This window comes from Squalius cephalus (genome assembly GCF_949319135.1).
Source record: "Squalius cephalus genome assembly, chromosome: 20".
Lineage (NCBI taxonomy): Eukaryota > Metazoa > Chordata > Actinopteri > Cypriniformes > Leuciscidae > Squalius > Squalius cephalus.
In genome coordinates, this window is record NC_137141.1 from 16,161,234 (window position 1) to 16,172,738 (window position 11,505).

The 11,505-nt window shown below is 36.7% G+C and overlaps 2 protein-coding genes across 2 annotated transcripts; one reads left to right on the forward strand and one right to left on the reverse strand.

The window, feature by feature from the left end:
* Positions 1–636: 636 nt before the first annotated feature.
* slirp (SRA stem-loop interacting RNA binding protein) lies at positions 637–1,570 on the reverse strand. Its single transcript, XM_079854169.1, has 4 exons — positions 1,471–1,570; positions 1,216–1,274; positions 1,023–1,130; positions 637–915 (listed from the first exon to the last, which is right to left on the reverse strand). The coding sequence occupies exons 1-4, from the start codon at positions 1,541–1,543 to the stop codon at positions 847–849; spliced, it is 309 nt and encodes a 102-aa protein (XP_079710295.1). The 5' UTR covers positions 1,544–1,570; the 3' UTR covers positions 637–846.
* A 186-nt stretch (positions 1,571–1,756) lies between these two features.
* alkbh1 (alkB homolog 1, histone H2A dioxygenase) lies at positions 1,757–9,576 on the forward strand. Its single transcript, XM_079854295.1, has 6 exons — positions 1,757–1,898; positions 2,357–2,465; positions 3,110–3,272; positions 3,666–3,756; positions 7,026–7,219; positions 8,507–9,576. Exons 1-6 carry the CDS (start codon positions 1,758–1,760, stop codon positions 8,922–8,924), a joined length of 1,116 nt encoding a protein of 371 aa, XP_079710421.1. The 5' UTR covers position 1,757; the 3' UTR covers positions 8,925–9,576.
* Positions 9,577–11,505: the final 1,929 nt, after the last annotated feature.

Sequence of the window (11,505 nt, forward strand, 5' to 3'; positions counted from 1 at the left end):
ACAAAAGCTTTAGATTTCAGATAAATGCTGTTCTTTTGAACTTTCTATTCATCATAGCATCATGAAATAAAAATGTAAATAACTGTTTTCAACAGTGATAATAATCATAAATGTTTCTTGAGCATCAAATCATCATATTAGAATGATTTCTGAAGGATCATGTGACACTGAAGACTGGAGTAATGATGCTGAAAATTCAGCTTTGATCACAGGAATAAATTACACTTTACTGTATATTCACATAGAAAACAGCTGTTTTAAATTGGAATAATATTTCACAATATTACTGTATTTTTAATCAAGTAAATGCAGCCTTGGTGAGCAGAAGATACTTCTTTTAAAAACATTAAAAATCTTACTGACCCCAAACTTTTGAACGGTAGTGTATATGTATATATATATACACACATACATATATTATATAAAAACAAACATTTATGCAAGATACGATTAATTGATTTGATAGTACTAATATATCTAAAAACAAATTTTTGAGAATTTGATTTTGATTTTTTGTAAAAGGCAAAATGCTAAAAATCTATTTTAGAATTATAATGGATAAAATAATACTAAATAGTACACTGACAAAGAAAATAATAATAATAAAAATAATAATTTGTAGCCAACACAACAAAAGAATTCAAAATATCGCAATTTATTTGACTCATATTTCTTTAAATTTCATTGGACATTTTATAAGAAAAAAAAAAAAACACTAGACAAGCAGTCAATACAACAATAATCAAAACTCATTAAAGTTTGGCTTCATGAAAACAAGTATGCCAAGTGAAGACACATCCACAATAAATAAGAGTTTTCTGTTACTGAAGACACAACAACTTCTCTTCAGACGTCCTCTGCTTCTTTGTTGGATTTTTTTCCAGAAAATGGCTTTCTGTTTTTTTGCACCAGGAGCTACATTAAAAGAAAGTAGAAAATGAAATTTTGATGCAGATGTTCAAACTACAACATTTACCAGAGACATCTAGGGCCGGTTCATCCAGTCCCAACTAGACGCTCACCTTTGCACCTTCGATGAAATGAGGATCCTTTTGTAATGCATTCTGCAGCCCTTCCTCTGAAGTGAACCCTATCCAGCAAAACCCCCGATGAAAACCTGTCTCCTTATCCTGCAAAACAATACAAAAACTCATCTCAGCATGACGGGCATATTAAAGAAAAATATGAAACACTACATTCTATTTGTAATCTTACAAATGGCAAGAGACACTTCTTCACTTGGCCAAACTGCGAAAAGTATTCTCTAATCTCCTCTGAAACAGAACACAGAACAATAACATACATTAGACAAGTATCTGCTACACATATAAAGCATCACTGCATAGCCTACTATTATTAGAGATACCTATGATGCGTTGTGGAAAATGACTAGCTCATTTTATGCATTCATTCGCGCATTATTTACCAATTTGATGTAAAATCATTGATCAAATGGTATCCTTTACTCACTCGTTGCGATGGTCCATGGCACTTTTGACACAAATACCTCAAACACCTTCTTCCCAGTTGCTGTCGCTGCCATGTTTCGTCCTTGCCGAATGGAGCTTACGGTGACCCTGACCACGTGACCAGAAGAAAAGAATGTATTACCTTGAACTATACAATTTTAAAACGTAAAATATCGCTTTGCGATACCTTTTATGTTAGTGATTGTTATTTTATTCGCATTGTGTAATAAAAAAAATAAAAATCAAATCGAGGCTTTGTGTCGTTGGCGTAAGAAATAGAAAGGTCACATGATGACGACAAAGATGGCAGCCTCCATAATGGAGCATGGAGAAGATGCTTTTAGAAAAATGTTCAAGTTTTACAAGAGGAGAAATCCTCCTCCAGACTTCAGTGAGGTCATTAATTTCTCCAAACCTTGTAATGACAAGGTGAGCCATTCAGACTTGAGAAATATTGCGTGTTCATTAACATTATGACGCTATGAGTCTTTCCTAAACAGTTTATTATTATTATTATTATTCTAAATCAGTTTTTATTTATATATTTATTAACTAATCTGCCTATTAAAAAATGTTTATTAAACCGAACCTTGTAATGACAATGACAATATGTGCCATTCAGACTTGAGGAACATTGCAGATGATAAAACAACTTTCCTAAACCGTGCATATTAATATTATTAGTACTACTATTAACCCGTTATACGGACATTTGTTTGATTTATGGTTTATTTATAAAATAATTTGGCTATGAACTATGTTTATTAAACTACAACTACTATTATTAACAAGTGTAATACTACATGCTTACAGAACATGCACAGCTTTTTTGTCATAGTAATTTGCTATGCCTTTGTACTTTATTCAGTTTTGTACTTTATTTCTAGGTTTTTAACTGTGAACTTAACTCCACTCCTATAAGTGAGGAAGATGTTTCTAAAGCTGGTCTTCGGCCAGTAACAGACTGGAAAGCTTTTGGTTTGCATGGATATCCAGGTATGGTTTAGATAGGTTGGTGGCAGTTTTAAATAATTACCATACTGTATGTTCTCCAGAATCTAAAGGATTTTATGGGTTTGATATAGTGACAGAAGCCTATCATTAAATTAATTTTATGTAAGACACGATTGTCAAAATCCCCTGCATTGCATAATCCCATTAATTTATTATTATCGCCACTTTGACACCATATATTCAAATAGGCCACTTTGAATATATGGTAGCCTATTAATAACCAAATGACATGAACCGTGTCTCAAAAACACGGTTCAAAATCGCTGGTGTTTCTGACGTCACAAACTACCTTGTAACCAATATCATCAACCTGTAAAATCTCTGAGCTGGTGTGAATGAGTGGGGGCAGGGACAATTTGCATATTCATAGAACCGTGTACACTAAATGAGGCAAGGGTGTAGAGTTACATTAAAGCTATTTTAAAGCATGAAGACAATTTTTTCATGGGTAAAAACATTTAAATATGTAATTTTGATGATCAAAGATGAGTTTTAAGGGATACAATTATTGATTACAGGGGGGCTTTAAATCTTGCTCTTTAGCATGCTGTTATGGGAAACGTCCATGTCTTCCTGTTTACTTTTAATGAGATTAAATTAACTATATCGTCACTGTTGGAACGTAGGGTTTATTTTTATATCCAACCCATTCCTGCCGGGTTCTCAGCAGTACTGGGTAAAGCAGTGTCTGAAGATCTATCCACAGAAGCCCAACGTGTGTAACCTGGATATGCATATGTCGTCTGTGGAGACTGAAAACATCTGGGAAAGAAGCATAGATGTTATTCGGTAAGTCAAAGATCCTGACATGCATTGGCAGCTTAGTAGAATCTTATTTTATGGTTTATTATTTTATTGCATTTAGGTATTTTTGGAATAAAACAAATGCTATATTTGTATATTTTGAAGGATCTGTGGCAATTATTTGAGTATAGATACAATATAGGTGTCTTGGTTAACTCCATCTTCGGATACTGAGTATATAGCATCCTCATAGATGCTTTCCTTGTGGCTAGGTCTGTTCTGGTCATTTAACTGTGACCTAGATGGTAGATTTGAGGTATTGCAGTTTGTTAGGCCCCCTTTATCACACAACATTTGTGTGGATGGTTTGTGCTACTGCTCCACACCTAATCTATCTCACGCTCTTCCTTATCTAAACGGGTCTGTGTATTATTGCAGGAGGAAAGGCTGTGGGAAAAGAGAGGCCAAAACTCTGCTAGAAAAACTGCGCTGGGTGACTCTTGGTTACCACTATGATTGGAACTCCAAGGTACTACGGTAACTCTCTAATGTACTTTATGTGTGCTTTAGCAGTGTCTAACACAAAATGTTATTATAATGCTGGAGCCGATACCCTCGTGGACAGCGCTCCAACATTTATTGCAGTCGCGCTTCAGGTGACCAGAGTTCGAGTCCTGAATTGTGGTCCCTTCCCGATCCCGCCCCATTCTCTTCTGCTTCCTGTCTACTCTATACCAGTGTATTTCAAATGGCGGACTGCGGGACATAATTGCGCCATTTTACCGTTTCTACAGATTAAAGTGAGCAACGCGTCAAAACAACGGAGCAGTTCACACCACAAGCACTCATTGTTGTTTATGGTAATGATCTTTCGGAGCTATATCTATAATATTTTAATCTAGAGCCAAAAGTGCTTCATTTCCGCTCTGTGAGCGTTGCTTCTCTCTCTCCGTCGCTAAAAACGTAAAATGCCACATGATAGTTCACCCTCAAGTCATCCTAGGTGTATATGACATTCTTCTTTCAGACGAATCAATCTGAGTTATATTAAAAAATGTCCTGGCTCTTCCAAGCTTGATAATGGCAGTGAATGGCCGTTTTTGTTTTGAAGTCCATATTCCATAAAAGTGCATCTATCCATCATAAAAGTGCTCCACGTGTCTCCAGGGGTTAATAAAGGCCTTCTGAAGTGAAGCGGTGCATTTGTGTAAGAAAAATATCAATATTTAAACCTTACTAGTAAAATAACTAGCTTCCAACCAAACAAACATACAGATTTCACTAAAAGCGCAACTTGTGCAAGTAATGCGACGTACTGCTGATATTTACGCTACGCCATGACGCACTACGCTACTTCTGATGTCATAAGTTGTGCTTTAGGCGTAAGTGGAATCCGTATGTTCATTTGGCCCGGAAGCTAGTTATTTTACTTTATAAAGTTTTAAATATGGATATTTTTCTTACACAAACGCATCGCTTTGCTTCAGAAGTCCTTTTTAAACCCCTGGCGCCATGTGGAGCACTTTTATGATGGATAGATGCACCTTTATGGACTTCAAAAACAGAACAGAAACAGCTATTCGCTGCCATTTTAAAGATTGGAAGAGCCAGGACATTTTTTTTAAATAATTCCGATTGATTCGCCTGAAAGTAGAATGTCATACACCTAGGATGACTTGAGGGTGAGTAAATCATGGGCTAATTTTCATTTTTGGGTAAACTATCCCTTTAAGAGCTGCAGACGGCGCGGTTATTTATTTTAATAACAGTAGCATTAATATGGTGAGCAGCAAAATAGATACGGTTGCTAAAACACTGCAGAAAACAAGAATGCAGCTAATATAATTATTTTGATCTGTCATACAGATGACTCTGACCGTTTAACTAAACCAGGTTTGAGACAAGTTAATATGTGTTGTTTTGTTTTGTTTTGTTTTCTTCTTTTTTTCATACATTTAGCATTATTAATCAGTATATGAAGAGCATTTCATAATAAACAATGTTACAATTTGGAAAATTATTTTGAGATGGCAAGGAAAGAAACATTTTAAATTACTATTTAACTTTGTGTTGTCCTCATGAGAGTTTTGATTATTAGATTATGTACATTATTTGTTTTTAGTAGTTTATTGCTTTGAGCAAAATATGTAAATGGTCCATACTTTTCGTAAGAGGTAAACCTGCACCCTCAGTATGTTTTCTTCAAAAATAGCCTGTTAAAACATCTGATCTAACCTTTTTATATTCATATCCAGTTGGGAAAAATATTTACTTTTTTGGATACATTTTTGGTAAAAATTCTTAGACATCACTGTTTTGGCTCTCTGCTGGGTCCAAGATTCTCATCTTTGATGACTAATTTGAGTGTTTATTTATTTTTTATTTTTTATTTATTTTGTTATTTTTTTACAAAGTACTACGGCTGCCTTGATGGAAATGTATAACTGTTTCAAAAAAGTATTGTCCGGACCTCCGCTGGGAAGGAAATATAGAGACCGGACCTCTTGGAACTTTAGTTGAATGCCCCTGCTCTATACTATCCTATTGCAATAAAAGCAAAAACATTTTTTAAATGTTATTTTAATGTAATCTTAAAAATAAGTACAACCATGCAACAAAGAGATTTTTTTTTTTATATCGTTTAATTTTTTTACTCTACGGTCAAAAGTTTGAGGTCAGTACGATTTTTTTTTTTTTTTTTTTTTTGGGTGAAAAACAATTAATACTTTAATTCAGCAGCAATAGGATGCAATAAATTGATCAAAAGTGACAGTAATGACTTTTACATCGTTACTAAAATTCTAATAAACGTTGTTCTTTTAAACTTTCTATTCATCAAATAAAAACATTAGGCAGCACAACTGTTTTCAAAATAGATAAAAGTAAAATGTTTCTTGAGTGGCAAATCAGCATATGAGAATGATTTCTGAAGGATCATGTGACTCTGAAGACTGGAGTAATGATGCTGAAAATTCAGCTTTGTGGCATTGTTTTTCCTGGAGGGAGAGGAAGGTAGAAAACATCGCCATGGATCTTATTAGCATTATTTGCTCCTTTCAGGACATTTCATCTCTAATTGTACAGGCCTGATGTCTGCCTGTCTCGTTTATATGCTAATTACATAAAAGTGTTTAGTCTTCTGTCCTATTAAATCAGTCAGGAGGTGCACACCGGATTCATTAGCTCTGATGTTAGTTTGACACCGCCAAACGTCTGACGGCAATCAGTGAATTTTAAGCAGAGGCTCTTTCCACCTCCCTTTAAGTAGAACTGAAGGCTGAGGCATTCATTCCGCTCGGATCAGACGTGTAAGCCGCTAATTCAGCTCTTTGGAGAGGCTGTGCTCATATGATTGTCCATTGATTACACTTTCATGTATAACTGCTGACAATGACCCACTGTGAAAGCCACAGAGCAGAAAGAACGCTGCAAATGCTCTTTTATCAGTTATGTCAATCATTATGTTAAAGTCGGCATGAAACCGAAGTTGTGATAGTCTTTTCTTCCTGTAGTGACGTATACAGTATATGAGTGAAACGGCTCTTAGAACAAGAAAAAAATTAGGGTGGGACTTGATTTTGTCCATCGGAAATTGATTGGATCGTCTGATAATCGTGATCCCACCCTCAGACCAGTAAACACGTCATCAGAGAAGAGAAGAGGAGATGTCGGTTTGAATAAAAGCATTTGCTAAATGACTGCCTAATTACCTTCAATAATGAGAGGCAGTTTAACTCTGTAATACTATGATGAGGCATGTTAGGTGCCATACTATTCTGATATACTTTTATTCCGCAGACGTACTCCCCAGATCACTACACTCCCTTCCCCAAGGAACTTCACTCACTTTCTCACAGAGTGGCGGCAGCCTGTGGCTTTCCTGGTTTTAATGCGGAGGCGGGCATTCTTAACTACTATCGATCTGATTCGTCGCTTGGAATCCATGTTGACGAATCAGAGCTTGACCATACCCGACCTTTGTTGTCTTTCAGGTGAGGAATTTATTAACTACATATACTGATTAATGCTGCCCTCAGCATTCCCAGAAAATATGGTCAATATTACATGATGGTGTTGTTCATATTCGTTCATCTACTAAATACGATCATTCCACTTTTGATTGGAGATACAGATGTTGTCAGTAGCTATGTTTCCATCCAAAGTTGCAAATATAATAAATTATGCGCATAACGGGAATAGCCTATCCTTTCGCATAAAACATTTGCGAATAAAGTACCGTTTTCATCCAGTGAGAAGAGATATCACTAAGAAAAGTAAGAGAAGCCACTGTATATAATCATTTTTGTACATAATGAATTACTTAATTACGCAGACGAAACATAATAAACGTGCTATCTTGCTTTCGGAGGCAGATGCTGCTGTTTGGGAACGCAGTTATGTAAGTTCTGGGAGGAAACTATGCCGAACCACTTTGACGACAGACTTTGCTCAGGCGTTTCAGAATAGAGTGGTGCATGTATGACGTTGCAAATAGCAACTAGATTCTATTTACACTAAGTACAAATATTAATAGCTGCTATTTACACAGTTTAAAAAGCAATTACACTAAGTGAAAATAACAGCATTTTCTTAGCGAATGCTAATTACATTAAGTAAATAAATTCTATTTATACTTTGTAGCAGTATTTTCTTTGACATAAGTGTAAAAAGTAGTTATGCTATTTATACTTATAAATAGTGGAAGATACTATTTGCACCTCAGTGTTGTTGTACCGATCAACACTTTATTATTAAACACGTTAAACACTTTATTTCCACTTTTTGAATATTTTCTTATTGCCTTTCCAGTCTGATATGTGATGGGAAAAGAGAGTAGAGCCAGTTCGGCAAAAGACGGGTTCGAACTTGGGTCGATTTGGGTCAAAACTCTCTGCCACACGCCTTAACTATTGCTACTTTTGACAATTCAGCGTCTTCCTTGTCTAGCTCAACCAGACGTCAGTGGGCAGAGTTAGTGTAAATAGCCTCTGCCAACAAGGCTAATAATTTGTGCTATGAATTGAAGATGAAGATTTGTGCTATCATGTGAAGAATGGTGGTAAAAAATAACCACAATTCTTAGCAAATAATCATATTAATGAAAATTGCATGTAAATGGGACTAAAGAGGTTTGCTCATATCATGTAAACATGTTATTGGTGCATTTTCAGTGTCAAATATTACTTGGGTATTTTCGAAAAATAAATAAAGTGCATGTAGCATTCTATCCATACAGCATAAGAAATGCATTCATAAAAACGTTTGTCCTTTGATGTCAGTTTTGGGCAGACTTCTGTTTTCCTGTTGGGCGGGACTAAGAGAGAAGAGCGTCCCACAGCCATGTTCATGCACAGCGGAGACATAATGGTGATGTCAGGACCCAGTCGCCTACTCTATCACGCAGTACCCTGCATTGTCCCCGCCCCTGCTGGAAATGTCCTGCCACCCTGCATGGGTCAGAGACCAGAGGCGCAGGATGATGACATCATCCAAAGCGTGTCAGAGGAGGATTGGGAGGTTTGCTCCTGGTACCTGCAGACGTCTCGGGTAAATGTGACCGTCCGACAAGTACTCGGTTCCGGTCAGGACTTCCCGGGTGCACAGGCGTCACACTTATCAAGCTGTGAGAAATCAGAGGAAGAAACTCCAAAAAATATGAAGAGGAAAAGCAAATCAGGCTATGAGCGTGACACTTAACGTGTCTGTTTTGGATGGATCGATGTTTTATTTATTTAAAATGCACCTGGTATTAAAAATTGTACATATGACTGCAAATAAATCCATTATTGTGATCTTTTCCCAGATAATGACTCTTCGTTACAGAGCAGGTGTTGGAAATACGCAACTGCTTATGTGCCACGTCGAGTCAGGCTGGCTTAAAGCATAAACTTCATTTTACCCTGTCATGACCAACTTCACACACAATGCTCAGTCTGTAGAACAGCAGTGACATTCAGTCCAGTCTGTTGTGAGTCGTGACAATTTGCCAGGCGCAGGTCTGTTGATTTAAGGCTGGTTGCCATGTTTGCTCACCCAGGGCTGTAACACTAAACAGACCTGACCTTCAGAGGAAAACCAGGGAGACGGCGTATAATCTTTTTAATCTGGTCAAGCGGTGTCACGACACATCAAAGCCAGTGTGAGATTGCCTATGACAAGTTCCCTGAGGGACCCAGGTTGACACTGCCATTGTGACTGAAAACACTGGGGGCTTGTGTTACCATGGCGATAAAACACTTCTGCCTCTCGTGAAACACTATCAAAAGTTCACGTCTGCATGTGAGATTTGTTAGATTAATGTTTCTGGTCTTTTACATGCTGTAAAAACATAAATGTTCGGCAGTGTTTATCGGTCTGTCTTTTGTTGTCATTGTAGTTTTAGAGTTTATGTGAGATGTCACCTGGTTTGCCACATCCAGAGGCTATGGTGGGTTATATGCCTGAAAAACATGGTAATACCATGGTATTTTAGGCTATATGGTACTGAATGATCACAATATGTGTGTACTTACAGTATATTTGGTATGCCAAGGTACCTCAAGGATGAAACTTCAGAATGGTAAGAATAGTATGGTATTACCATGCTACTTATCCAAATAAATGTGATTTTTACCACAGTATAAATTCAAAACATTATTAGACCATGGTATTGTGGTATATTGGCTACCATACTGAATGTTTACCATATTGATGTACCATAGTATTTACATGGTACTTCAAAGAATACCATGGTATCATCACAGTCCAAATCCCAATTCAAAAAAGCATGCAATGGTCCATATCGAAATATTACTGTGTGTGGACATATAATATAACGATATGGTACTTTATATATATCATGGTACTGAAATTATTTCTTTCATTTTGATATGATACTTTCAAGTATTTTTATTTATTTTTTGTAACAAAGTCATAAAGTTTCACTCAATTATTTTTTTTTTTTTTTTTTTTTTTTTTTTTACTTTTATTCAGTAAGGACACACTAAATTGATCAAATTTATAATGTTACAAAATATTTGTTTCAATTAATGCAGTTCTTTTGAACATTCTGTTGATCAAAAAATTAAGCAGCATAACTTTCAACACTTGTTAACCAAATCACTAAATTCATAATTCTGAAGGATCATGTGACACTGAAGACTGGAGCAATGACGATGAAAATTCAGCTATGCCATCACAGAAAAAAAAATATTCAAATATAAAACGGTTATTTGTAATAATATTTCGCAATATTGCTGTTTTTACTGTGTTTTTTATCAGAAAATCTGGTAAGAGAAGATAGTTTAGGGCTATATCGACTTAAAGGACCATGGTCACTTTGTAAGTAAAAACACTACATTTTGTTCAATAAACCCTAAAAGTAGGCTACATAGTGTTTACAATCCCTGCTGTATTTCCCTGCATGTAGGGCCTACTTTTCAGGGCTTTGTAAAGCGATAAGCGGAATTCCTTTATTATTAATCCAGCTGTCCTTCTGAGACGGCGAAGCTGTTTTGCGAGTACAATGCTGGATTAATTACCTCCTGTTTTTGCTTATTGTATGACCGTGGGAGGTAACATAGAAGGAAGACGTAATTGGTTTTCGCAAAAGGCCTTTTCTGCCGGCCCTTTAAGAAAGCCACACAAACACCTCTCCATTAACCAAAGCAATTGTCACTTACGCAAAGACATTCCGCTGAGACGGTTCCACCAATTTCGCGATGGTGATTATCCTATTTTTGGGTTCACGCAAGTTCCTGTATAATCACATCAAATGCGAATGTATTTCAATTCAATTGTCTGAAACCGAATGATTCCCTTGCTCCCTAAAGAATTATAGCTGCCTGTTCTATAAGTGCCCAAAAAGTGAAATTCTCAAGTTTCCTACTAAAGTCAAAAGGTCATTGAACATAGCATTATGTAAAATGCTATTAAACACCCACAGCCCCCGGAGAAGCATCAAGTATGTATAAGAGCTATCGTCGAGTGAAGATGAGGAGGCTTTCCTCTTCTAGCACCTCCACGCACGCCACGCCGGATCTAGGTAGGCTACCACATCTATTTCAAAGCAAGGAGAAAGGCCCTGCCCTCTCAGATAAAATTATACGCTGACAGGATGATGTATGTAGTCATATAATTTTTATTGCTGCCACTTTATCTGCTCTTCCTGCTGGCACCGTGTTTCTGCCCTGTTGCCCTCCCGTTTTCCCGCGTCCCTCCCATTACTCTGTCATTACCAGACACTGCCAGGAACCGGCGGCAGGTGCAAGAGCGCGAGACCCGCTCGGCCCTCTACCGC

What these genes read in the sequence shown, in the direction of transcription:
- alkbh1 (XM_079854295.1), top strand. Translation starts at nt 1,758, where the DNA reads ATGATGACGACAAAGATGGCAGCCTCCATAATGGAGCATGGAGAAGAT. An exon ending in CCAAACCTTGTAATGACAAG is followed by an intron (nt 1,899 to 2,356) that starts GTGAGCCATTCA and finishes CTTTATTTCTAG; the next exon opens with GTTTTTAACTGTGAACTTAA. An exon ending in ACTATGATTGGAACTCCAAG is followed by an intron (nt 3,757 to 7,025) that starts GTACTACGGTAA and finishes TTTATTCCGCAG; the next exon opens with ACGTACTCCCCAGATCACTA.
- slirp (XM_079854169.1), bottom strand. Translation starts at nt 1,543, where the DNA reads ATGGCAGCGACAGCAACTGGGAAGAAGGTGTTTGAGGTATTTGTGTCA. An exon ending in GCCATGGACCATCGCAACGA is followed by an intron (nt 1,275 to 1,470) that starts GTGAGTAAAGGA and finishes GTTCTGTTTCAG; the next exon opens with AGGAGATTAGAGAATACTTT. An exon ending in AGAAGTGTCTCTTGCCATTT is followed by an intron (nt 1,131 to 1,215) that starts GTAAGATTACAA and finishes ATTGTTTTGCAG; the next exon opens with GATAAGGAGACAGGTTTTCA.